The sequence below is a fragment of the Paramacrobiotus metropolitanus genome, unplaced genomic scaffold (genome assembly GCF_019649055.1).
Source record: "Paramacrobiotus metropolitanus isolate TYO unplaced genomic scaffold, Prichtersi_v1.0 Parri_scaffold0000005, whole genome shotgun sequence".
Lineage (NCBI taxonomy): Eukaryota > Metazoa > Tardigrada > Eutardigrada > Parachela > Macrobiotidae > Paramacrobiotus > Paramacrobiotus metropolitanus.
Window position 1 is genome coordinate 1,154,099 of NW_026570225.1, and position 24,690 is coordinate 1,178,788.

At 40.4% G+C, this 24,690-nt stretch overlaps 4 protein-coding genes across 7 annotated transcripts; 1 reads left to right on the forward strand and 3 right to left on the reverse strand.

The window, feature by feature from the left end:
• Window positions 1–43: 43 nt before the first annotated feature.
• LOC129581496 (coronin-1C-A-like) lies at window positions 44–8,808 on the reverse strand. 2 transcript variants are annotated; one of them, XM_055472616.1, is made up of 15 exons: window positions 8,656–8,808; window positions 8,405–8,596; window positions 6,803–7,023; window positions 3,843–3,929; window positions 3,678–3,756; window positions 3,531–3,617; window positions 2,843–3,021; window positions 2,646–2,762; window positions 2,175–2,279; window positions 2,075–2,116; window positions 1,638–1,805; window positions 1,449–1,553; window positions 1,282–1,386; window positions 680–748; window positions 44–512 (listed from the first exon to the last, which is right to left on the reverse strand). In XM_055472616.1, exons 3-15 carry the CDS (start codon window positions 7,001–7,003, stop codon window positions 369–371), a joined length of 1,488 nt encoding a protein of 495 aa, XP_055328591.1. In that variant the 5' UTR covers window positions 7,004–7,023; window positions 8,405–8,596; window positions 8,656–8,808; the 3' UTR covers window positions 44–368. The 2 variants fall into 2 exon arrangements, with proteins under 2 accessions (XP_055328591.1, XP_055328592.1); XM_055472617.1 differs by lacking the exon at window positions 680–748.
• A 721-nt stretch (window positions 8,809–9,529) lies between these two features.
• Window positions 9,530–15,091, forward strand: LOC129580952 (solute carrier organic anion transporter family member 74D-like). The gene is made up of 15 exons (XM_055471726.1): window positions 9,530–10,082; window positions 10,906–11,008; window positions 11,130–11,446; window positions 11,556–11,624; window positions 11,722–11,808; window positions 11,889–11,992; window positions 12,058–12,169; window positions 12,264–12,353; window positions 12,545–12,644; window positions 13,338–13,505; window positions 13,581–13,719; window positions 13,893–14,179; window positions 14,240–14,304; window positions 14,518–14,696; window positions 14,834–15,091. The coding sequence occupies exons 1-15, from the start codon at window positions 9,770–9,772 to the stop codon at window positions 14,966–14,968; spliced, it is 2,268 nt and encodes a 755-aa protein (XP_055327701.1). The 5' UTR covers window positions 9,530–9,769; the 3' UTR covers window positions 14,969–15,091.
• A 619-nt stretch (window positions 15,092–15,710) lies between these two features.
• LOC129580869 (5-hydroxytryptamine receptor 1B-like) lies at window positions 15,711–16,724 on the reverse strand. Its single transcript, XM_055471591.1, has one exon. It carries the CDS (start codon window positions 16,722–16,724, stop codon window positions 15,711–15,713), a length of 1,014 nt encoding a protein of 337 aa, XP_055327566.1.
• Window positions 16,725–17,230: 506 nt separating this feature from the next.
• LOC129580951 (protein strawberry notch homolog 1-like) lies at window positions 17,231–24,413 on the reverse strand. 3 transcript variants are annotated; one of them, XM_055471724.1, is made up of 20 exons: window positions 24,318–24,384; window positions 24,027–24,152; window positions 23,601–23,734; window positions 22,938–23,414; window positions 22,772–22,877; window positions 22,503–22,656; window positions 22,292–22,365; window positions 22,109–22,217; window positions 21,761–21,867; window positions 21,498–21,685; window positions 20,127–20,281; window positions 19,822–19,953; window positions 19,265–19,684; window positions 19,140–19,191; window positions 18,945–19,051; window positions 18,802–18,844; window positions 18,538–18,722; window positions 18,171–18,469; window positions 17,929–18,032; window positions 17,232–17,818 (listed from the first exon to the last, which is right to left on the reverse strand). In XM_055471724.1, the coding sequence occupies exons 2-20, from the start codon at window positions 24,143–24,145 to the stop codon at window positions 17,511–17,513; spliced, it is 3,273 nt and encodes a 1,090-aa protein (XP_055327699.1). In that variant the 5' UTR covers window positions 24,146–24,152; window positions 24,318–24,384; the 3' UTR covers window positions 17,232–17,510. The 3 variants fall into 3 exon arrangements, with proteins under 3 accessions (XP_055327700.1, XP_055327699.1, XP_055327697.1); XM_055471725.1 differs by having other exon boundaries at window positions 17,231–17,818; window positions 18,538–18,613; window positions 18,807–18,844; window positions 24,027–24,413; XM_055471722.1 differs by having other exon boundaries at window positions 17,233–17,818; window positions 24,027–24,413.
• Window positions 24,414–24,690: the final 277 nt, after the last annotated feature.

Genomic DNA, 24,690 nt, shown 5'->3' on the forward strand with positions numbered 1-24,690 from the left:
TTGTGCCCATTGTAGTGAAAAAAATTATGATCGCATCCCCATGATCTCACCGGACAATTTATTTATTTCTATAATATACAGAAAACAAACCTTAGAGTTTCAGGCATGAAACATTGTATAATTTAGCAAACGAAACAAATAAAAATCTATATTTAGAAAACGCGCGACTGTCGCGACATACAAAGTAAGAATTATAACGGGTCAAAATAAAAGATAGAGGCAAACTGCACACGATGAAAGGCAAAAATAAGTAAGTGTACGGTTATCCACGGAAGCTGCTGCATTGAGCACGGACCAAATTGAACGGCTTTCGTTTCAAATATAAAAAAAACAGTGCTTCATGAGAGGACCAGAATTCCAAATTATCGCTAGTGAGGACCATTCTCTTTGACTTCACCATTACTTTCCGGCTTGCCGCCTTCGAGAATCTTTATTCTCTTCTCTTGATCCATCACTAGTTTCCTCAAGGTCTTCAATTCGGCTTGTAGCTCTTCGAATTGTGCTGACGTAATCTAGATACAAAACAGTCAAGAATTAACCAATTAATTTTGTTACACTGAAACAATGAATTAAAGGGAAGCTTGAGCTTTCTGTCGAGCATCCCATTTCGAGCTGCCAGTGAATCAGACAATTGCCTGCCCATGTCGCGTCCGCGGCACAGTAATCATGCAGCACTTACGGTAGGCGAAGCAGGTTCACGCGGAGTCTGCGAACCATCAGCGGCCGTGCAACCATTCTCATTTCCAGCCTGCAGTCCAACATTATCACACATCACTCATGCATGGTCATGCAATGCCAAGGAAAATCCAATTTATTATGGTAACTGGATCATGGACAGAATTACAACTGGCACTGGTTACATCTAATTAGGGTTTTAATGATGCGTTATGAACTTTCCTCAACGGACAAGGCAATAAAAACATTGTTAACTGTTAAATTTCAACAGGAACTTAACTGTTACTCGTAGGTTTTATGAAAATGTATTAAGAAAGAATTTAAAAGTGACATTCTGGGCAATTCAGTGCTCGGAGGGCATAGTCAAACGGCATTCGTTTCCAAGGGCAATGCATAATATTACGGGAATACAGATCGGCCAACGCGATAACACCAAATCTCCCCATGCGCCACGGCTTAATGTATTTCACCACTACATTTCTATCCCCATTAAGCCCAAATATAGATATGCAAATATACTGCTCTTGAGATATAGATATAACCAAAAAAAGAACAAAGCTGTACAAATTGAAAGCAACTCCTTAATAAACATCTGTATATACGCACCCCGCCCGCAGCTCCCTTCGAAGGCATTTTATCCAGGATATTGGACTTTTTAGTAACTTGTAAGGTTTGAGCGCCTTTTGCCTGGTAGCCGCCTCTCAACGAGATCTGCGTGATTGAAAATTGTATTCAAATCGCATAAAGTAGACCAGAAAACACCTGCAACGCACCAGGACTGGATTGGCATCCTTTTTTTCTGTCCACCATTCGTCAGCCGAGAGGGCAGGGGTATCACCAGCAGTGTCTGGATATAAGTCTTCTTGAAATGAATCCGACTGTAAAAGTAAGAGAACGACAAAATTATACCCTGCTAATACCCAACGCAAATTTTAAGATACACAAAATGAAAACAGTCGTACCTTTCGCGGTACAAAAAATCTTATAGGTTCCACTTTGCCGTTTCCATGAAGTTTGTACAGTCTAAAAATTTCATTAGCTCCAATATCGCAACCCCGTTTCGGCATCACGCCTAATCCGCGCTGAGGATCGGAACTCAGGAAGGTGTTTACGTAGTGAATATAAGGTGGCTGTAATCAAATACAAACCTATTATTTTCTTAATTCCTTACGAGTACTGAAACTGTACTGGCCAATTAAAACGGCATATGCAAACAAGCAAATCTATTTGTAATAACAATAAGAAAACTATTACGACTCAAAAAAAAGTGACAGCAACAAAAGTCCACCACACAGTCCATTTATTCATTACTTTAGCAGAAGTATGGTACTCATCCGTTAATTTTTACAATTATTAAAGAAAATGTGATGTCTGAATAAATATCACAGCCTTGCTATACCTGCTCCATGTTCACTTCAAAGTAGCGAATTTGACTATCACCCTGTAAAACCACACCCATACTTTCCTCACGAAGATGAAAAAAGAATGGAATCGCTTACCTTGGCCGTAACGAACATAAGGTTGCTGTCTGGATCATAAATAGGCACCAATATGCCGTTGCTAGTGTCCACTTCTATCATCGATATCGGATCATCTAACATTGTCTAAAAATAATGATCTTCAGCAGCATATCTTTATGGTGGTTAGTTATTGAATTTATTGGTTAGTGGTTAGTTATTATTTTGTCATGAGAAAGCAGAAACCAATGTTAAAACTGAACAGCCAGTTACCGCAGTGAGATTTTCCGCTTATTGTTAGCTGTTGGCAAGAAAGCAGTACATGACCTGAAGGCAATACTTTTCCAAAATCCAAGTTAAATATAGTTAATTATGGTTGCAAGGACCATAAAAACTGGTGGTTTTGTTTTTTGTACAATTAACTGCCAAATTTAGGACCCGGACCACTAACACCGCTTACATACTGTACTGGCTGGCGACTACCGAGTTTTACAGAGTTATCACGAAACCTACCTCATCCCGTAGAGCGTACTGGCGTTCGGACATTTTCGAGAATCCTGTGGTGAAAATACTTCCGTCTTTAAGGAAAATGGCACGCGAGGATTTCGTTCCATCGTGACCTTTGCCTTTCTGTCAATACATCATACAGTCAACACGGTGATATCTGTTCACAGTTCACCCTGGGCGTTAATGCTTTTCAGAAAACTTACTTCTAATATTTCGCCAGACCGAGCGTCAATAACACGGATCAGCTTATCTTTACAGGTTGTGACAATTTTGCTTCCATTATAATTGAAGGCAGCAGAGAATATGATGTCGGGATGACCCTCGATCACTTTCAAGGGTTCACCCGTACCAATATTCCAAATCACAATTTTGCTGTCACCACCTGCAAGGAAAACAGAATTTCAGTTTCAGACAAACCAGAACTTTGGTAAAACAGACATTTAAAGTGCAGTTTGTAGCTGTCATCAGTATTCTGTCCTAAATAGATTCATTCATTTCGTGACGAGACTGTCGTGCTCCGCAACAACCTCGTAAGGAAATGCACTTTCATGCAAAATGGTCTACAGTCCATACTCCACAACGTAGCCACAATCCTGATAATTATGGGACTACTTTCGGAAATACCAAAATGTACTAACGCGAAGACAGGTGGCAGTTTTTTGATAGCGAAAACCAAAGCGGATCGCCAAAGATTCGTTCATCCATTACCGTACTCTGAGAACCTTTTGCGACTTAATCAGCGACAGAAAATCTTTTAGACAATCTAAATAAAGCATGCGACATAAACAATTCTTGAAAGCTACGCTTCCATTGAACAAAGGGTGCAAACTAAGGAATTCTGCACAAAAAAAGCCTAAAAGCCAATTGTACTTTGGTTTTACTTGTACTTACCAACGCTCATCAAAATGTTATTTGCCACTGGATGCCACTGGATCTGTCCTACTCGTCTCTGATGGTATTCCAAGGATACAATGGGCTCTAAATACAACAATCATATGATAAAAAAACAGACATCTCGATAAAATTTATTAAATCTACCTGTCATGTTGATAAACAGTCCACCATCTGGGATCTGCCAGATCTTGATCGTGCAGTCGTCGGAAGCGCTGGCAATAACCTGATGAATCAAAATATTATTTGTGAATCAAGAATCTTATTACGTAAATGACTATATGTGAATAATCGATGTTTAATAATTCTTACATTGTCGTTGAAGGGGCACCACTGGATATCCAACACCGCGCCTTTATGACCACCAACTATAGGACTATCTTTATCCTGGCGTCCATACTATTAACAAAGCCGAAAATTTAAATAATGCGAGTTTATTTGCTGGTAAACTGTGTTCCTCCGCACATGAAAAATCGTTCAAAAATTTTAAAACCCATGCAGCCAACAAGATAATCCTCCGCTTTGGTGCAACAATCACTGTCTCACGCACTGTTTCCAAAAAATCGAAGACTCAGAAAAACATTTATCAAGTATATTAATGTGCGTCTTCTAACCATAAAAAAATCGTGTGTCCTATATCTATATTCTCCAGCATTCACCGATTTGTTTGACACCTCTTGTGCAATTTCATGACTGTTTTAACTGTATGTCCCTTCCCTCTTCACAAAATGCTACATTTCATCTCTTCACCCGCAAAATTCAGTATGGTTTTTCAAAATTTCCTTTTAGTATTCGCTGTAAACGCTCCAAAAAGAGATCGTAGGGCTTTGGTTTAAAGAAACAGGCGTGAAAGAGCATGCAATATGTAATTTGCAAAGCGTTCGTAATCAGTCCGTGACGGCTTCCACCCGTAATTTTTTGCCCGTAAAAAACTGATAACACGCATGCAGACTGCACTCGAAAAGATTTATTGCAGGTTCAATCAATGATACGAGTATTATGATTACACAATATAATTTTCGAGACGAAAACTGCAACAAAAACAGCGTTAAGTGTCAGTGACAGCTCAATCAAAACGCGAATCAGTCCTTAATAAGACAATGAGTCAGTGTGTTGCCGTTTCCGGTCGTGTCGTTTGATTGAGTCAGCAGTTGCAGCCACGAGTCAGACACACATCACACTGGCACACGAATATCGCGCGGGATCCCATTTTTGGAGAAGTTAAAATTAAAGAGTATTTACGCATGGAAAACATCAACATACACATCCGACATGTTTAAAATGGTACTGGCGTGTCTTAGTTGCTTTTTGAAGATACCAACATCAGCTGAGCGATTGGTAGGCATCGTATTTTTATGTAATAATGTTCTACCGTCTGCACAGAAGCCGGTCGGCTGTGGATGAATACGTTTTGTAAGCAACCACATTTCTCAAACATCTATACTTCTAGTTTGAATATTCTCAAGAGAAGTGTTGCTCAAGATTGCTTAAAATTTTGGAAACAGCAACAAAGAATCGTACGAAGATATCTGTACACTTTACAGCAGCTGATTACAAACACGTTACTGAAAGTCCGGATTCCTTTAATGTCATCATCCAAGGGTAACCATTAACTCCTGAGAAGAGCCCGTTAAAAAGGATTTTTTTCAATTCAAGCACGCGCGAAAATCGCAGACAGGTATAAAATGCTATACTTCTACCCCTAAACTAGACAAATACAATGCATACATATGTACAGCTGTCCGAAGTTTAAAATTTAAAAACTGCCACAATTTAAAAGCCACAATTCGAAACCAACTTCCTACTCGATATTTTATCGGTATCCGACTACTATCCGTCATTTATTCTGAGCAACTTTGCATAAAAATACATTCCTCGGTATTTTATCGTATTGCAGTAACTAGTTACCAATATACCAATCAAGACGGCTAACCATAAGTATAAAAAAAGAAGTAAACAAATGCAAAACACAACGACAATACAAATTTCCATTGTTTTCACCAGTTACCTAAAAAAGTATTTATGCCGCAATTATTGAGTGAAGAGTAACATGTGAACAACCTACAAACATTAACAGCATTAACGACATAATCATAAATGAAAGCATGACATGCTTCGTGTAGGTAACAACAAACAGTGGCCGAAAAGCCAATGGCAGTGCGCAGACAGGGCAAACTAGTTTTTTTTCCCGGTGAATAATACTGTAACTGCCACAGCATCATCTCCATACAAGCCAAAAAGCCGCACACACACAACACAAACTTAACCTCAATCATAATCATCGCTCGAAGTGCGCTACAAAAAACTGCCGTATCTGACAACGCAAAGTGCAAAACTGTATCGAGATGTTGCACAGCGCAGACAACCTGGTTTTCACTCGCACTTCATGAGCAAGCACAGTACGCATTTGGCCATATTGGGTGCTATTTATGCGGCATGATTATCATGTATGACAATATGAAACCCTCACTGGCCAACAATAAATCAAATCGCCTTATAGGCACCTAACGTACATACTATGTACATAGGTTGTCTGCTTAATATATATTTACAAATCAAGCTGAACTTCAGCACATGAAACCAAGGTTTCGTACACTTCTCAAATAACAAACGTTTCCTCCGGCACATGTGAGTACTTCTCACGAAACAAAATCAACCCCCGAAAAATTTTATTACAACAAATTTCTGTGATTTTTAAAAGCGGACGACAAAGAAAACTTAAAACAAAAAGAACAGGAACAGCCAATCGAAAACGTGCAATCGACAAATCTTTATTAATTAAACCAGAGCGAACACACAGAAAACAGAAATTTGTAAGGTGTAAATACACAGACCAAAATTTCCAATGGCCACAACGATGGATGGTCGGGATTTGAGGAAATCAACTCCTCACCGATCCATCATCATCCACCGGATCAGATACACCGTTAACTTACTGTGCGTAACCGTACACGAAATAAGTTGCTCGAAGTTCGAATAACGACTTCGAATAACGAAGGTTTTAAATAAGTTACTCGTACTATGTTATTGTTACAAAACTTACATCGTCCCAAAACCATAGAAAAACCAATCTGATAAAATTTCATGCATAATCGGTCGAAAAATCAAGCGAGGCGATAAGAATCAACAAGCGACAGATGGCAGCAAAAGAGAACCTATTGCCCATCCCCACTATTAAAAACGCAGCAAAACTATCCCGCAGAGAGAGCTGAGTTTTGAGACCGGTCAAGCAGAAGAAATGTAACAATTTAGGATTGGCCCGCCGAGTTTACCTTATTCAGCGGCAGGACAATGAAGGCACCTCCACCAGCTGCTTCCGTCACAACGGCAATAAATTTGGGATTAACGGCACAGAACATGGAATCCCATGAACTCTTGGTGACGCGAATATCATCGTAACAGAATTCCTTCTTGTCCACTTGCCCATACACATGGCGCATCTTACTCTGTCGCACAACTTGAACTCCCGACATTTTCTAGTATCCCGTAAATCCTAAATTGCAAAAATATGGCAATAAGAGTAGTACTCGCAATTTATTATTGATAAAAGTATAAGTAAACAAAATAAGCTAGCAAATGCCACGCAGTTCTGTAGCCTTAACCGAAAACTATCGCATCACGCGCGATAAAATTTGCTGTAACATTCAAAATCAGATTCTTTAACCCGAAATGATCAAGAAATTAGCCGGTTCAATTTCTCATCCTAAGAAGAATGTTTACATGTTATGGCAGCAATCATAATACTCAACTCTCACAATTAAAAGGAAGAAAAACAGTTTAAGACACATAGATACGGCTTTTCAAGTAGCAATTACAGAGGGAACCTACACCAGTTTTGTTAAAAACTTAAACCTCAATATGCAGGAAAATTATGTAAAGTCAAGCGTCAATTTGCATGGACAAGTGACTCTTCTGCTCATGGCCACTGCTCGCCACCGGAAGTAACTGCTTATCAAATGTCCCACAGGCCACAAAGCATCGAGCCACACTATTTGCAAGCAACACAAATTCGAGCACTATCATTATAAGCGCCAATCAAACTTTAAAAATACACATTTTTACAGTGCTTAAAGTCATTATTTAATTTATTCATTTACCACAATTGGATATTTACAAATAAATAAAAACCTTATCCGATCACTGAATGCGGGCATTAATCCGCTATTAAGTCCGATTTATCATTCTACCATGTCATTACGATGTGGCGTTCAACTAAATTGCAAGTGCATAATTTTAATATTATGATATCTCGGTTAAGTAAATTATTGACAATCTCAAACAACTCCGACAATTTAACAGTAAGTATCATATAAATTTCAAAGTCAAAGTAGATTTCTGAGCGATTCTAATCGTAGTTGTGCCAGCTTAGCGCGAACATATTAAAAACATATATTATTATGATATATATAATAGTGAGCAAAACTTGAGAGAAATGCAGTAAAAATTCGATACTTGGCGATAATACTTCTCACTTCCATAAGGGAATATAAAAATTGTCGAAAGTTCTCCATGCTTTACACTTCTATTCAGCAGCGATCACAAACTGCTTCTACAACTTGATGTAGCAACAATCAAAGAAAAGGAAAAATTGACAATATGATCGCAGGAGCTATTGTGATTTGATCCTAGTTTGCAAACACGACAGACACTCAATATCTTTTGCGGTGGTACATATAAGCACAATGCGCTAAAAAATTGCGAAGTGTAACAAGAACCGCTGCAAATTTTTTATGATATTATGAAATTATGGTTGTTAATTTTTCACTCTGCATTCTTTTGCAACAAAATGAAACACGACTTGCAAGATATCTGAAAAATTATTAAGACAAATTAAGACCTGGGAACTACCAACCATCAAAAAATAGTTTACTCACCAAAAAGGCCCAAAAAGATGAAAAACAAGGCCGGACGTACAAGTCACAAATGACGCACGATTATGAATTATCCTCTATCGATCGACTTTTTTTAGGCGGCTGCTCTTTGGGACGGTGCGATTCCTCCTACGGTCATACCCAACAATAACTCCAACCCGACGGACCGAATATGATATCCTCGTTTCACGTTTTCTGCAACAAAATTGCACACATCAAAAGGAATTTCGGAAACTAGTAAGTACACTACGAACCGAATAAAAACGCCTCCGCTCCGATAAAAAGATGAACCAATCTGCAGAGTGCAGACGACCGACCTGTTCGGCTGTTGAGCAAACTTTCAAAATGAAACCTTGTGCTTGTAAGCTTGTTGGCCATGTACACTGAAGTGACTGAACACCGAAGAGCAGATGCATCGAATCACGACAGCCAAACGAAATCGAAATCGTTTAAAGGGAGCCGACTCACAGTAGTTGCCAACTAGCAACAAACGCGTAACCGCCTTCCCGATAGGTGCGACTGTGAGGAATGGTTAGGTAAATTACAATAATTATTACTTGCACTTCGTAATTAGTAATGTAGAACTAGTTCTCTTATTATTTCAATGTGTTCTGTAAAATTGTACAGTAAATGATGCTCGGCAAAGCCTTGCATATTACACATACAATATTCTGAACAAAACAACGCGCTTTTCTTAAAAATGTTTTTCTTGTTTTAGATACATCGAAAAAAATATCAATAATTCCGAAGGTAGCTGTAGCACAGTTAGATCGTCACTCTAAATTTATTATAATTCGTTACGATCCATTTAATGGCAGCGAAAAATATAGTGTACTTGTACACGACTTGCAGCATGGATGACCTAACGGGATTACAAAGAAAATTAAATGCATACCACATTTTGCAAAACTGCGAAAAGTGGACTGAATGTGCCGGTCAGATAAGTGTCAACAGTTCTCTGCAGATGCTATGTGCGGTGCACTCACTACAGCAAATCGGCGACATTACGGCACCGGCCGCAAACGTTTCCTAATCTGTCCTCTCCACGAATGTCTTATCTGGCTCTGCGAAACAATTAACCACGAAATACAACATGAATGCGCATAATTTTGGACTAGTTGATTTCTAATTAATTAACGGCTTGACAAGTTGTACTGGAACGCACTGCACGACAGCGCATGCTGCAGAATTCCGTTGATAAGGTTGAACACCGTTGTTGTGCCATTACATATGCAAAGTGCAACAACACCTGAAAAGTGCCAACTCTCATCGTCGTGGGTGCAAGCTTCAAGAATTTTAGTGGAAAGCATCGTCCACCACTGATGCCGCTTTTTTTTATGTTATTCGCTTCGTTTTTCGATCGACAAAATGCCGTACGGAAATCCACACAATAAAGGGGAAGATGCCGAAGAAACTGTCTTCGATGTGTCCATGCACCGGCAACAGCCGCAACCGCCCAGTTACAATGGCAAAAATACACCGCTGATGACGGAAACATTTGTCACCTCCGATCCGGAAGAAGGGATTGCGATGAACGGACATCACCATCATCATATAGATCCGGCTGATATTCCCTATGAAGACCGGTGTGGGATAGCCTGCTGCAAACCGAACTGGCTGCAGAAACTGCGCAATATGAAGGTGTTTTTGTTGGTGTTTATTATTACCGGCCTAACGCAAGGTAGGCAAAGCAACGTTCACATTTGCGTTAAATTACGCTGGTATAAGCACACCGTCGTTGCGTGCTCTACTTAAGAAAGTATGTAATTAACCGTCAAAAGTCGAAAGATGTGCTGTGCAAGCACACTAAATTTTGTCGAATTTAAAATTTCGCAACATAAACAGTTTTGTGGTGTGTTCTTACAGAAATACTTAGAGTCTAAGTAATAATCATTTTTCTCTTATTTTCAGTAGAAATTCCCGCTGTTGTTGCGTTAACATTGATAAACGAAAATATCCGCCCGATTACGAACTGCTATATAATGCATTCGTGCTGCGCATAATTTATAATCAATCCGCATTCTTAAACAAGTAAAATTTTTCAAATTATGTATTTGAGCGTGTTTAGTCGCCAGAGTTGGTGGTGAGAATGTTCCTTTAGATACTTGCATTTATGGAATATATGTAGCACCACTTTCAGTTTACAGTTTTGTTTAAATTAGAAGAGTCCGAATAAGTCTTCAATGAAAGATGATATGAAAAATCATGATAAAACAATCAAAGTTTTTCAGGATGCAATTTTCAATGGTACATACAATAATGCATACGTTATTTACAGTATTGAAGTATTTTATAATTATATCTGTAATTATATGTGTACAGGATGTTCAACGCTATGCTCTGTCTGGGTTACGAGTCACGACAAAGTAATTATATTAAATCAGTTCCATTATTATTTATTACGTACGCATAAAGAACTTACAGCTGACCAAAGTGTATCTCATGCAAGAATTTACACACTTTTGAAAAGGCAAAGAATTTATAAACTGTGATTTGTGTTTAAGGAATGTATTATTCGTACTGGAACATGTCTTTGTCATCCATTGAGAAACGATTCCAAATTCCTAGCCGTACTACGGGGATTATTACTGCAATTAACGATGTCAGGTAAATTCTGTAGAACTTGCATCCTTATATTAAAAAATACAATATATAACAATTATGAATATTTTATTCTTAACACCGAAGCATGCGCTGGGACTTGCTTATCTTTAACATTATTTTGTAGTCACATTGCTGTGGTGTTACTTGTTGCACATTTCTGCGGGAAGGGACACCGTCCACGCTGGCTAGCGGTGTCCAGCCTCTTGTTGGGCATTGCCATTCTGACCTTTGCCACGCCGGAACTCTTCGCTCCCAAATGGGATGCCGAGAATATTCGTATGGACAATTCCAGTATCGATAAGGAGATTTGTCTGAATGAAGCACAGGCCCAAGAGACCGCTGATAAGTGCGATGCCGAATCACAGGCCATACGCAACGATAACATGTGGGCTTTGATCCTGCTGGGTGTTGCCCAGGTTTTACTGGGAATCGCCACAACTGGTGAGAAACGATATGTTACCGAATTTATAAAGATATCAGATTCCTTAATTAGTCACGATACAACAATTTGCACATAAAACAATGTTATCTAAATGTGAACTCATAACAGCCCCGATTGTGCTGGCGATGCCGTTTATCGATGACAACGTGGAGACCAAAAATACCGCTGTATATTTTGGTGAGCAACTTTATCTGTACCTTCTTAAATCTGTATGGCGAGTCACGTACTTCGAAGTATTATATTGTATTATATGTTTTATCTGTCTTTCATTTAGCGCTTGGACTGGCTGGACGTCTTATTGGTCCGTTGATTGGTGTTTTCGTGGGCTCGTTTAGCCTTTCAACATACGTTGACCTTACCAGTAAGTCCCGGTCGTTATCGAAAAAGTTAAAATGTGCTAGTGATCAAATGCAGTTTCTGACGTTTATCTATCAACTGTAGAAAAACCTAACATTGCGCAAACCGATCCCAGATGGATGGGAGCATGGTATTTGGGATTTGTCCTAATAGGATCTCTTGTCTGTTTGACCTCGACTTTATACTGGGTATGCTATAAATACCAACGGGCACTACCGGCTACCACCGTCATCTTGTGTTATTGTGCTTCCAGTTTTTTCCGCGACACCTATCAAATGAATACCTTGTTAAACATGGCAAACGGAAAATATCCCGAGTTAGCGCAACATCACAGCAAGAGCAAAGCCTTTCACAGAAGCTGGCTGGTAAGCTTAAGTTCTGCCCGTTTGCTAGCTTCCAGTTGTTAACAAACTATTATCTATGTATTATAATTTTACTGTAATCGGTGCTGCTTTTTAGTTCTTCCTAGAGATATGAAGCGGCTGCTTGTGAACAAAGTTTTCATGTGTCGGTTAATCAACGACTGCATCGATATGCTGGTCGTGTCCGGTATGTAGGATTTCTATATTATTATTTATTTACTTTTGGTTTATTTCTTTAATGCTAGCTCGTTTATTGTGTGCATACGAATACTAATTACTCATTACTAATTTCTGTGAATTACTCATTTTTGTTCGTGATTTACAAATATTTTAATTTTGTTATTGATTTTTATTCTAGAGGTTGTGCACGTTTTACAGGGTATTTCAATTTTTCATCCAAATATATTGAATTCCACTTCCGTATGTCGCCCGCACAGGCCGGCAAAGCCAGCGGTTTATCAAGCATCCTAGCCATGGGGTACGTTAGATATCTGTACGAGTAATTAGAGTAAAACCATATGCAGTTAACGCAGTCTACGATAACAACATCAACGACACGCAACGATTTAGCTTTATTTGGGCACTGGGTGAACACATTAGCACCGGAACACGGGTCACCGGTACAACCTGGTCACCGGTACAACCTGTGGAACTGTATGTCGCTATGCGACATACAGTTCCACTATCGAAAATGCATTGCTTATCCAGCATCAGGGTGTACATCCCAACGACACACTCTAATGGCTTTTTTCGGCTGGACATCGGTCAAGCAGGTAGTCTAGCCTCGCAATCCTCTCCGCTGAGTTTACCGGAATTAGCTTAGCTAATTCTATTTTTAAACTGCTACTTATTGTTTTTGGCGAAATATTTCTGCTCAGAATTGTATGTAGTTCTGTTATCTACTGCTATTTCCGGTTACAAATCTGTTGTACTGCTCCGTATCAATGGAGCAGATACTTATATATAGATATAGGGTTTGTAGTTAACTTAAGTATAGTACAGCTTCTTCTGCATCATTCTGTAACCGTTAGTAAAGACTTTTACTGTCCCAGTGACATAGTAAATATGAATCACTACTGAAAGTTGTACTCGAAATTTAATTAGCTTTGACGTTTTATTGAATGGCAGCGTTTTCATATCATGAAATCTGACTATGCCATGGTTGTTACAGTTTAGGAGCGGCGGTCGGCGGGCTGATTGTCCGGCGTTTCAAGATGACACCAAAGCAAATCGCCATAGGATTGGCCATCTCATCCTTCCTGATCTCCATTTGTTACTTTTTCCTCATGCTCATCCGATGTGAACCGCGAAATTTACACAGCATCCCCGGTCCTGATGAGTAAGCAGTTAAAAAAACAGAAATCATACAGCCGGTACAAATTGAACTGACCCGCTACCCGCATTATAATTTCAGAATGCTGATTGTCGACACGATGTGCAGTAATGGGTGCAATTGTGCCGGGAAGTCGTTTTCTCCGGTTTGTGACGAACTGACCCAAACCAACTACTACTCTCCATGCCACGCTGGGTGTACTGCAACGGTCACACGTGGCGTAAGTACCGCTTTTGCATTTTCAGATCTATCTTATTTTTTTGCTGAGCTATCTTATTTTTTTTAAAAGGCCGAAATGCAATACGAACGCCTTCGGCGTGTTAGAATAATTCCTGTTATCCTGATATTCTTGTGTGTAAATTTGTAATAATTCTGCAGCTCAATTATTAACAGATGGGACAAAAGTTTTATGAAAACTGTCAATGTCTTCTCAATATTACGGCACCTCAATGGATTCAGCCGGCTAGTCCAACTCCCACGTCACTGTGGACACGCTTGACCACCACGTTGGAGGATCTGGTCAACGGTCCACCGGCAGATGTTAAGTACCCCGGCGCCACCGTTAAACGCGGTTTCTGCGAAGGCGGCTGCAGTGGATTCTGGACCTATGTGGCCATCAGCGCTTCTTTCAAATTTATCGGGATGCTACCGTTCTCTGGAAACACCATGCTTTCCTTCCGGTAAACGGATTTCTGACTGTTTTTGAATCCCATGAAAGTGACTGTGCGTGTTTCTGTTAGAATTGTTGAACCGGATCTCAAAGCCTTATCCAAAGCCCTGCAAACATTTTGCGCTTCTCTTTTCGGTGTGTACTTAATGATATATTTTCAGTACATAAGAAAATATACCGGTAAGACACGAAGGATATGCTAATAATCCAGATGTAGCACTTAACTTTATGCATTGCATGTTATTACGTCCTGATATTTCAGCATTGAGTACCCTTTGTGAGCAAAATAGATTGAACAAGTTCTTATACCGGCTAGAGAAAGTTTATTGCAATATTTCGCTCTTGCAGCTTTTATTCCTGGTCCGATTATTATGGGAGCACTCATCGATTCCACATGTCGTTTATGGAACACCCAAGCGTGCGGTCAGAGAGGAGCCTGCTTGATCTATGATTTAGACAGTCTGCGCTACAAAATGCACCTCTATGTTGGAGTTATAAAGACGTTGGCCTGCATTATGGATATTTATGTAAGCACATATTTATTTGCCAACTACAATATTCTATACAATTCTAAACAATTATATTATATTACAATTATTTTGAAGATTGTCTAGATACATAATACAAATTTTACAAACTTTTCACGCAGTTTTGTCTGGCGTAGGTTATTTTCAAAGTGAAAAATTTATCCTTTGACCGAGAACCCGAGAAAAGAAAAGAAGATGAGGAGAAAACCGAACTGCAGGCTTCCACTGTAGCCACCATCGGAAGCGCAAGAGATCTTACGAATTATGACTAAATTTAGGAAAAGTTTGTATTCCTACTTTTTGGCAGCGGTTTCGTTATTTCATAACTGCGTAAATGTAAAACTAACTCGCGTCTATTTGAAATATGTGGTGTAAATAAATCTGTGATTCGTGCAGCATTTTCTGTTAAAATGTAATTAATATTCGGCTCGAACGATATAGTTCTATCTGTACTGAGCGTACTAATACTTGCAAAATAATTATGCAGTATATTCTGTTGCCGTATTGCCACTAGTGTATTCTACTGACTGTGCAAACCTAACTTGCACTAACTTTTAATTTGTCATACCCGAGACTTGTACGAGTATTTCTATAGCGAAACCGGCGGGGAATCAGAAGGTACTAAACCTTACTACAAATGCCAAAATGTAGTTATCATCGACTTGTGATAGATGCAGGATATCTTCATTGTAATACAGTAACAACGAGCGTGTTACTGTAATTCTGATCACACCTTGGCATCGTGCACGTGCAGGAACAAAATTTAATGTATGTGGATGTTGTTGTGCCAGTCTATTGTACATGGCTTTACCATAATGATACCGTGTATTTCAAGCCACTGACAAGAAATGTATTTTTAGCAGCTCTTCCTGTCCATCATCTGCCTCACTATTATTCGTATTTGAAAACTCGTACGACTAGGATACATGATCTGATGTAGAACATTCATATTGATTTTTAAAGGTCACGAATAAGTGCAACAAGGTTTGCGCTCTGTGGTACTGGTTTGCCAGGCTATGCTTTGGTCCGGCGTAAACTAGCAATCCACATCAGAGGATCAAAAACCATTTGCAAAAAATACAGGATCTCAGTAAACTGAAAGACAGCGCTGGAGAACCAAACATTGCAGAATACCACAGCAATCCAGAACACGTCTTCCGGTAGCCAACAGGTCACTACGCTGATCGTGGTGATCGTCAGAATAACAAACGGTCGCACCTGTCGTTGACCACCACTTCCAATCGGCTTTCCAGATGAGGTCATTCGGCTTTCTTCGTGTTTGCCGGTGTTTGTTTGTCCAACTGTACCTGTTGTGTTGCCCGACGCAACCGGTAGTTCTTCCACCGCACCCACACACACAGCACTCCGACGCTTCTTCTGCCAGCGCTTAACGATCAAAAAAACGTAAATACTGATGACCAAGGAAAGCGGCATCAGTCGGTGTATAATCGTCTGCGCTCTGCTCCAAGCCGGCATGGCAATATGATGGCACCCTTTGTCGGCATCGGAGCGCTGATAGCGGATTGTCTCCACAAGGAACGGCGGCAACGAAATAATGTGCACGTAGCCGAGCATACCGAGATAGATCAAAACAGCGGTTCGCTTCGTGTGGCGTTCGCGATACGAAATGGGATACGTGACGGCCCACAGACGATTGAATGAGATGAGGAGATGGGACATGACATGGATGACGGTCACAATGCGTTGTGCGTAGATGTAGAAGACGCACACCGGATGACCCCAGAACCATTCCCCTCCGTACAGGTTGCTGATGGTTCCTAACGGGGCGATGATCATCAGGAAGCATACATTGGCGGTGAATAAGAACAGCAGATAAATGGTGAAGGGGTTGATTAGTGTTGGACGCAGAATATGCAGGAGTAAGATTGCTCCGTTCAGAATGAACGATGCCACGCCGATGAATGCTTTCAGACCAATTATTATGGTCCAGTTGGGTGCTGGAGAGAGGGCATAAAGGAATGAAAAGGAACTGGTATTCGTTAAATTGCTAAAATTACTGTTGCTCATGATGAAGACCGGTGAAGTTTTTGAAACTGATGAACAGACAATCAGATCGCCGACCAACGCAAAGTAGTCCGAATTTTGGTGAAAAGTGGATTTACGGGCAGTAAAGAAACACCGAAGTTGCGATTTAGCGTGCCCTTTTCTGTTATGAAATCAGTTAGATTCTGCAAGATTCAGTATGTTTCTGAATATGCACAGGTGATTTGGTACTGGCATTTGAAAAATTGCTTGAAACTGATTAGTGAGCGGTTACATGATACCACTACCAGGTCGTTCCGCGTCCTCTAGTGATAAAGCGCCTCATGATTATCAACTGAGCAAATCTGCGAAACCATACGCTGGAATATTGTAATGACTGCTGTGCTTCATCAATTTCCGTACCCAACCGCGGTAATGAGCACCCAAGCTCTTTTAATTAAGACACCGTAACACTGTAATGTTTCGTTCACCAGTCACTCGTATACGTACACTAACTGCACATCACCGTGCGTGGTTTCCGTCATAATTGCACTGCCGATGTTAATGCATATTGCATATGCATGTAGTCTTACGCAGTACTGTAGCTGATCATCATAAAAAAACATCCTACATCACGCACACGCCCATCTATGGGCAAGGTCATCTTTAATACTTTAACAGAAGCTCAATCACAATAATATTTGTACACCGACTTCGATGCGAAAAACATTGATCAGGTTGCAAATGAAATGCTGGTAATCTTTTCTGTAGAAAAGTGTGTGCTATTTGTGGTTTTTGTTGCTCATATTCCGCAGTCTCTCACTCATCCCATTACTGCACATCCTCGTCATCCGATGACGTCAGACAAATCAACTCTATTTCCCTTTTTTGGTGAGAAACTGTGTTTGGTTCTGCTTCTATTTCACCAACACAGAATCGTTTGGAGTAGGGTGGAGCGTTGTCGTCCGGTTTAGTGTCGCAGATTTCGGCATTGCATGACCTTTTGAGACATGGTGTGCCGAGCCCTGTTTTCGCAATCAGATCGTCTACGCAAGCTGCCGTATCGTCTATTGGCTGACCGAGCACCTCAGTTAGTGATGTCACTATATCGTTGTGTTTGGTTTCTGGCAACCAAACTCCTGCAATGTACAGAGAAATATAGCAGCTCGTATACTAATTACGAAATTCTGAATGCTTCTGATCGCTCTAAGTTTTTGTCGCTGCAGATAATTAATACACACACTCGCACCAATTATTGTCTGTGCGCTGAATACCACACGAACGATTTCTACGCGATTTTCGTATGGTGTCCCGAATGATTCCAGGGTGCTCCACACGCTCAATATGTTTCCACTGGAAACAAAAAAAATAGAGATGTATATGCAGTAAGTCTAATAGTTGTTGGGATAGCGCATTAGAATTTTCTTCAAGATAATCATTAAATGCAAAAAAAAATCCCAAAGTGTTTAAACATGTTTTTATTACCGGCACCTTAAAATTCGACCACGAAGATGTCTTTTTCCGATACCACAACGCGGCCCATTTTCGCACCACCCTTTTTCAAAAACATGACTGCACCGTTTAGCCATATCGTCGTAAATGTTGGTCCACAGTTGCCGCGCATAATCGATATCCACCATATTCGATGTTTTCAGGTTCTGAAGACGTTGGCCAATCTGGTAGCCGGTGTTTGGCCGATAAATGTCAAAAAACTGCTGAACGGCCAGCTGGCCAGGTTCGTGTCTAGTTTTCGAATGCACCGCCAAAAATACATACTTCCGTCCACGACTCTTCAAGCAACATAATTTAATCCATTTTTCACATGGATCTAGAGTAGTGCTGCGGTATCATTATTTACCTTTGTGACGTAGAAACCGTTAGAAAGGCCAGCATTGTCCTTCCAGATGTTTTCGGCATCGGCAAAGGACATTCCTCTATCGAAAGCAAAAGAATAGACGTGTGAAGTGTTGGTCGTTTTTGCATCTTTCAGATCCTTTTTAAAGGTCAAACGCTTTATGAGTTTCGCCGGATGTGAGCATGATCCTACATAACGCCAAACATTTCGCAGTGGAATAAAATAGTTACATTATTATGTACAATGGTATCATGTGCAGTAGCGTACCATACTCTTTCAGTCCTGAATCGAACTTTCCAGTCCTTTTCGCCTGTGCGTATAATACTGACGATGAAACTATGTAGTATCACTTTAACACTAATTAAAGGCAGCGTAAAATCAGTGGTGTACAGATAACAGGTGTCACTCACAGTTCGGATGGCTTTGTCATAAAAATTGATGAAATACTGAAAAATTCTTTCTTGCATCAAAATCTCCATTCCAAGAATCCGATTCAGCATAAGACTAACGGACGAAACTAAAGAATATTGGGCGATATCATGTCCTAAAGTTCTTATGCAGTTTTGCGAATGTACTGTAGTTTGTATCTGCTTCTCTTAGCGTACCGTTTCGGCGGTAACAGCCGGAATTGTCAAGAAGGCCGATACCTTGTAAACCCTGCGTAAGAACAAAATTGTTGATTATATATCTTATAGTCACGGTCAATTACGGTTCTGGTCAATCTGCTTGCCTTTTTTACTTCGTTCAAATCCACATCGAAATGATCTCCAAGAATGTCTTCATCATAATCAGTGAATGCCTTCATCATCTTCTTGAGAGCTATTTTACCTTCCTTGCCAACTATGTTAAACTGGGTCAGTCCCCAAGATCTCGTCGCGCGACGGTCTCCGTGCGTTAACGCCCCCAGTTGTTCTAGTCGGGCGGCTACTGCGCTAGCGAAACGCTTTTCGCCGACAACATCACTGATCAAGAAGATGTATTTTGGCGCTGATGTCTGGTTGGCCCGATGTGTTCGCCCGAATTGCTGGATAGCGTGATCAGCGCTCCACGGCAACTCCAAGGTGATGTGCAGCCGACGACGCTGGTTGGGGACTCTACGATCGGCCTGAAGCGAAATGCCGCTGCTAGCAGCTTCACTAATGATGGCGATCTAAACAAAATGTACCGTACGGTTGTGGTCACTTGTTTAGCCGGATAACTTGAGCAGTCAGTGTATAATTAAAGTCCTGTATATGCTTACGGTTAGTTGCGCGTGTACACTACGCATGTAGTTACTGCAATACCAACCAACTTTTCTCCCCTCATAAACATTTCTTTTTCTTCGGAGTTTATGGAAGCAGTGCCAGAACTGTGTTTCCGCTGATGGTACTTAGCCAGTCCGTTTGGATCTTTGAGAATTCGCCCTTTGCGCCCCGTCATCTGGAAATTTATTCAAGAAGTGAATTTTCCCGAATCCGCTAGAGGAGATATGCAAAATCGATATTTCCATATCATGTAGCTAAAAACTATTACATTATCGGTGCAACACCGAACGAAGGAAGTTATCCTTCGCTCCCGATTACTTTAGTTTATCTTTGTGTACAGGTACTCACCTCGGCAACTTTCTCACTCCCACCAAGGCGATGGATCAACTCATCCAGTACATTTTTCGGTAAATTATCAGCAAAGCTTTCGAATTCTGCTAGCAGAGTTTCTTTCATTTCTTTCAGTTTTTCTTCGACCTCGGCAGGTTTAGCCAGTACGAGTTCTAAAATTTGATACCATAACCATGGATTACATTCAAAGTGGTCGATGGGAGCAAATATTTGCTCCCAGCTTTCAAATGTGCGATGTTCCATACTCGTATTCAGTAGGCGGTATGTAAATCTCCTATAAGCTCTTACATTTACAATTGTTGGTAATGATGTTGTCATTACTTTGTACGCACACGTGCATTACTCCATACTGCAGTATATATAGTATTATATACGAGTGATTGCAATTAACATGAGATTCAACCATAACCAATAAATAATAATTTACTCATACAGCAGGAAATAACGCAAGAGAACTCATCCAATGGTAGCTGATACACTATCAAGGAACTAGATCTATAATATAACTACAAAAAAAGCTGACACATCGAGATCGGAAAAACCAGAACATAATCAAAAAAACTGTAAAGGCCATTAGATTCAGCATGTTCAGAAACTGTGTCACATGGATTTTATTTTTTAAAATAATTATTTGAACCCGTCCCACCGGACCGATGCCGGTTCCGGCAAAACGGGCTTCGGTAACGCTTTCAAGGTGACTTGAGGATAATAGCAGTGCCAGTTGCTTAGAACATTAACTAAAGTATTAAGTATGCACTATAATAAAAATGTAAATATTTTATTTGCAAACATGCTAAATTTTAATAGCCGGATTGCTGTAAATCAAATTAGAGTGTTCAAATGCATAAAAATAACAACTTGATTTCCGAACCATGTTTAAATTAGCCCAGGTTTCGAAGGGACTAAAATCCAGTGAATAAATTGCTAGGTGAGTGAGTGACCCAGCTACCACCACTGTCCAGTGAACAAAAAATCGCTAGGTGAACAAAATCTCTACCCGAGTAGGTGAGTGAGTGACCGAGCTAGCACTACCGTCCAGTGAACAAAATTGCTAGGTGAGTGAGTGGCCGAGCTACCACCACTGCCCCCTGAACAAAATTGCTAGATTAGTGGGTGACCGAGCTACCCCCACTGTCCAGTGAACAAAATTTCTAGGTGAGGAAGTGACCGAGCTAGACTCCTTGCCTAAAGAAGTTTTACAACAACTGCTAAGTCGAAGTCAGTTAGTGAATTTGCTAACGAATTAAATGAAATTATTTGTTCAAAGCGGCCGTGGATCACAAGAAACGCGGAGGCGAAGCCGCAGCGGTTTCTTGTACCTCTTATTATCACCAAAACACCGAACAGCTTAATTAATTTTGCTCGTACTTTCATCGAGACCGGCTTCCCTAAACTGATCCTTCCGTTCTTCTAAGAAATCCTCCGCATACTCGTCATCAGTAAAACTGTTATCCACACTTTCGTTATCCGAACCATATCTCTGCCAGTGGTGCGCTCCAAAAGGAAAAGAATTAGCCACAAGAGGGAAACAATCCATAATGTCCATGAATACGGCTCTAATGGTAAGGGGAAATTGGAGAAAAATTACGCTGCAGGAAACCACAAATTATGAAAAATCACTGAAACCGTACTGAGCCGTCGATACGAAATCAGTCGCTTCGTCATCCTTTCCTTCGAGTACCAGACGCAACTGATTGGTTTTGGACTCCCCGGTTGATTGCAGACCAATAACCACACACTGCAACATACTTTACAGACGCTACGCTAATAAATTATTTCGTATTTTGTATGGTACACACATTCATATAATTATTATTGTATCGGTTTTACAAACTTATATTTGTTTTGGTTTTTTTTCAGATAATCATAACGCACATTAAGATTAAGCACAAAACACGTTCACGTCAAAATGGAAAAAGGTCAATATATCTAAAGTACAGTACAATACATAACACCATACAGTAACTATATACGCTCACCATTTCTTGCTGAATAGCACTGTGAGCCACTGCTACCGCTGCCTCCACTTTGGCTGACAGGCACAAACAATTAAAAAATCGCTGATGCACGTTCCAAAATCGCATCCAACTTTATGAATTACCAACAAAAAAAGATTCAGGTACTCGAAGAAATAACAATCTTCGCACTCAGATAACGCTTACAACAGAGTGGATGTCTTGTAGTTCCACGTGGCAATCAGTGCGGCTTCCATAAACTTTTCTCTAACGCAAATCCACTATAAAGCGCAAATTACGAGTACTTATACGTTTTTACATGTAAAAATACACAATCAGTAAGTTTGATTAATACAAACAAACACCGATGGACTAAGCTACAATAAACGAAAAATCTAGACACTGCAGGTGTACATACAAGCCGGGAGCACTGATTATAAAGTGCTATAAAATCTTCGGTCAGCGGAACATGATGGATTTCAAAGGTCACTCCTTCAAAGCTCAGCTGACGAGCCAGAAAAAGTCCTTTGCGTTTCATATCCATCGCTACAACTTCCATTGCCCCTATTCCGCTAGAAAAACCACAATTTATTTTAAACAACATAAATAATTAAAAAACATACATTTACGAAGCAGTTTAATACGAAGCAGCTTTCAGCCACGTCTAATGAAGTGAAGACGGCAAACCGTTTATCGATTGATTCTGCAAAATGTTTGAAGCTCTTGAAAGCTGTACTCTCGCCCCACAGTCCTAAACGAGTCATATATCCCATATTTCGCGGTTCAGATGCCCCTAGTGCAACCGGATTAGAGAAAGGTCATGGAGAACCGCCATGCTGAAATTTACACGTACCAGTAGCCGTAGCATAAACCACTCGAGCCTCTGGCAGTTCGCGTTGAAGTTTAGCTACAAATAATCCAGTTTTTGTCGGCTTTGTGTGCCTGCTTCGTCCAGGTGGGGGATAAAGATTTTTCGCCCGGTGGCACTCGTCAAACGCTATGACTCCGTCGAAGTCCGCGCCGCACCACGATATAAGTTGGCGTAGCCGACTACGAAACATGCCTTTTCGCTGGATGGTTCCCGATGTCAGACTGCTGTATGTGGCGAAGATAACTCCTTCCTTTTGGCCAAGTGCGTTGTACGCGTACGACTCCTTCTCCAGTCGGTGCACGGGAATATGGCTGGCGCCGACTTCCTCCAGGCTCTGTTCGGCATCAGCTGCAAGGTCGGTGGATACACTAAACCAGAGGAACTTCCGTTTTCCTCGGAGGAAATTCTCCAGGATGATTCCGGCTACAGTGCGGCCTTTTCCCACGCCCGCCCCATCGCCTGCGACATCCGTATTCGATATTAAAATATAGGGCTTAAAATGAACTGCTCCGAATAGGTAGTTAAATCAGTAGCTGTAGTTTTACGTTTCGTAATATTATATGCGTTGGAGATACGATCCTGCACCCCCTAAAGTGTGCACGAATAAAGGTAACGTTCGAAATTTTAATGATACAAAAGGCAGACCTATTAAAAATCCAGCGCGATAGCCGTCCGGCAGAAACGAACGATGCATTTGACAGGCGTAGGCGACGGTTTCCAGCTGGACAATGGAGAGTAACCCTTCATCAATAGTTCGTTGGGGTAACTTCAAGGAATTGCTATAAGCAGACAACAAAACACAACGTGTATTATCAGACGAAATCCATATACTGCCCGCCCTAGTATAAATGACGTAAGGTTTGCATAATTAAACTAATTTACTTATGAGTAACTTTACATCTACCTAAATTACAAACTACAAATGTATTTTAGTTTGCAAGCTAAAATTATACATATTTATTAGTAAACTGGCATATTTACAAACATTTAAGTTTACAAACTGTAAGTAATATTTATAGAAGGGCTGCTAATGCCTTCATCTGATATGTAGAACGAAAAACGATTGCTCACAAAGACTGGATGTCCGGCGGGCAGACACTCCGAAGGGATGTCGTTTCCACGAGAGGATCAGGATGTTTTTTGCCAGAATTCCATTTTACTGCTTCGTATGGAGAAAATATTTCAGCCATTACGGTGCTGCACATTCAAGGGCAACGGCAAATTACTAAATCAATTCATTAGTAACTACTGCTAGTTGTCAAACTGCTAGCGAAAGAATGTGCAGGATTACGAATAATTTTACAATTAAGGCGTTAAGACTATTGTACATAGAACTTAATTGCACACAAATCACAAGCCTACTATTATCAGAAGTCAGCCAAGTCGATAAGACATGCGAAACTTGTAATCCACAAACTCAACATTCCACATGCCGGAAAAAAACATATTTTTATGTGCCGCAGAGTACAGTACTGTATAATTTATGGTTGTTATTGTACGTGGTATATAGGTATACCGTATATCTATTTAATCGTAATATCTATACACTATCACTCACACAATCTACTTTGCATATCACTTGGACGTGCGCGGAACCATGCATGAGAATTGACCTTCGACCACGCGTACTTTCGAAAGAACTATTCGTAGCCGAAGAAAGCAATCGCAAAGTACAGTACGGCTGTGCTTTTTTTGCAAGACTGTCACAATTTGTCGCCGTCGCAAGCCATCGATC

Coding starts and splice junctions, on each gene's coding strand:
- LOC129580952 (XM_055471726.1), top strand. CDS start 9,770: ATGCCGTACGGAAATCCACACAATAAAGGGGAAGATGCCGAAGAAACT. Junction 11,625..11,721: donor AAATACCGCTGTATATTTTG/GTGAGCAACTTT, acceptor TCTTTCATTTAG/CGCTTGGACTGGCTGGACGT. Junction 12,645..13,337: donor TCAAGCATCCTAGCCATGGG/GTACGTTAGATA, acceptor TGGTTGTTACAG/TTTAGGAGCGGCGGTCGGCG.
- LOC129580951 (XM_055471722.1), bottom strand. CDS start 24,160: ATGTGCAGCACCGTAATGGCTGAAATATTTTCTCCATACGAAGCAGTA. Junction 22,218..22,291: donor TACAAGACATCCACTCTGTT/GTAAGCGTTATC, acceptor TAATTCATAAAG/TTGGATGCGATTTTGGAACG. Junction 18,470..18,537: donor ACGGTTTCTACGTCACAAAG/GTAAATAATGAT, acceptor TGTTGCTTGAAG/AGTCGTGGACGGAAGTATGT.
- LOC129581496 (XM_055472616.1), bottom strand. CDS start 7,003: ATGTCGGGAGTTCAAGTTGTGCGACAGAGTAAGATGCGCCATGTGTAT. Junction 3,930..6,802: donor TTGTCCTGCCGCTGAATAAG/GTAAACTCGGCG, acceptor CTTTGTTAATAG/TATGGACGCCAGGATAAAGA. Junction 3,022..3,530: donor TAACATTTTGATGAGCGTTG/GTAAGTACAAGT, acceptor TTTTCCTTGCAG/GTGGTGACAGCAAAATTGTG.
- LOC129580869 (XM_055471591.1), bottom strand. CDS start 16,724: ATGAGCAACAGTAATTTTAGCAATTTAACGAATACCAGTTCCTTTTCA.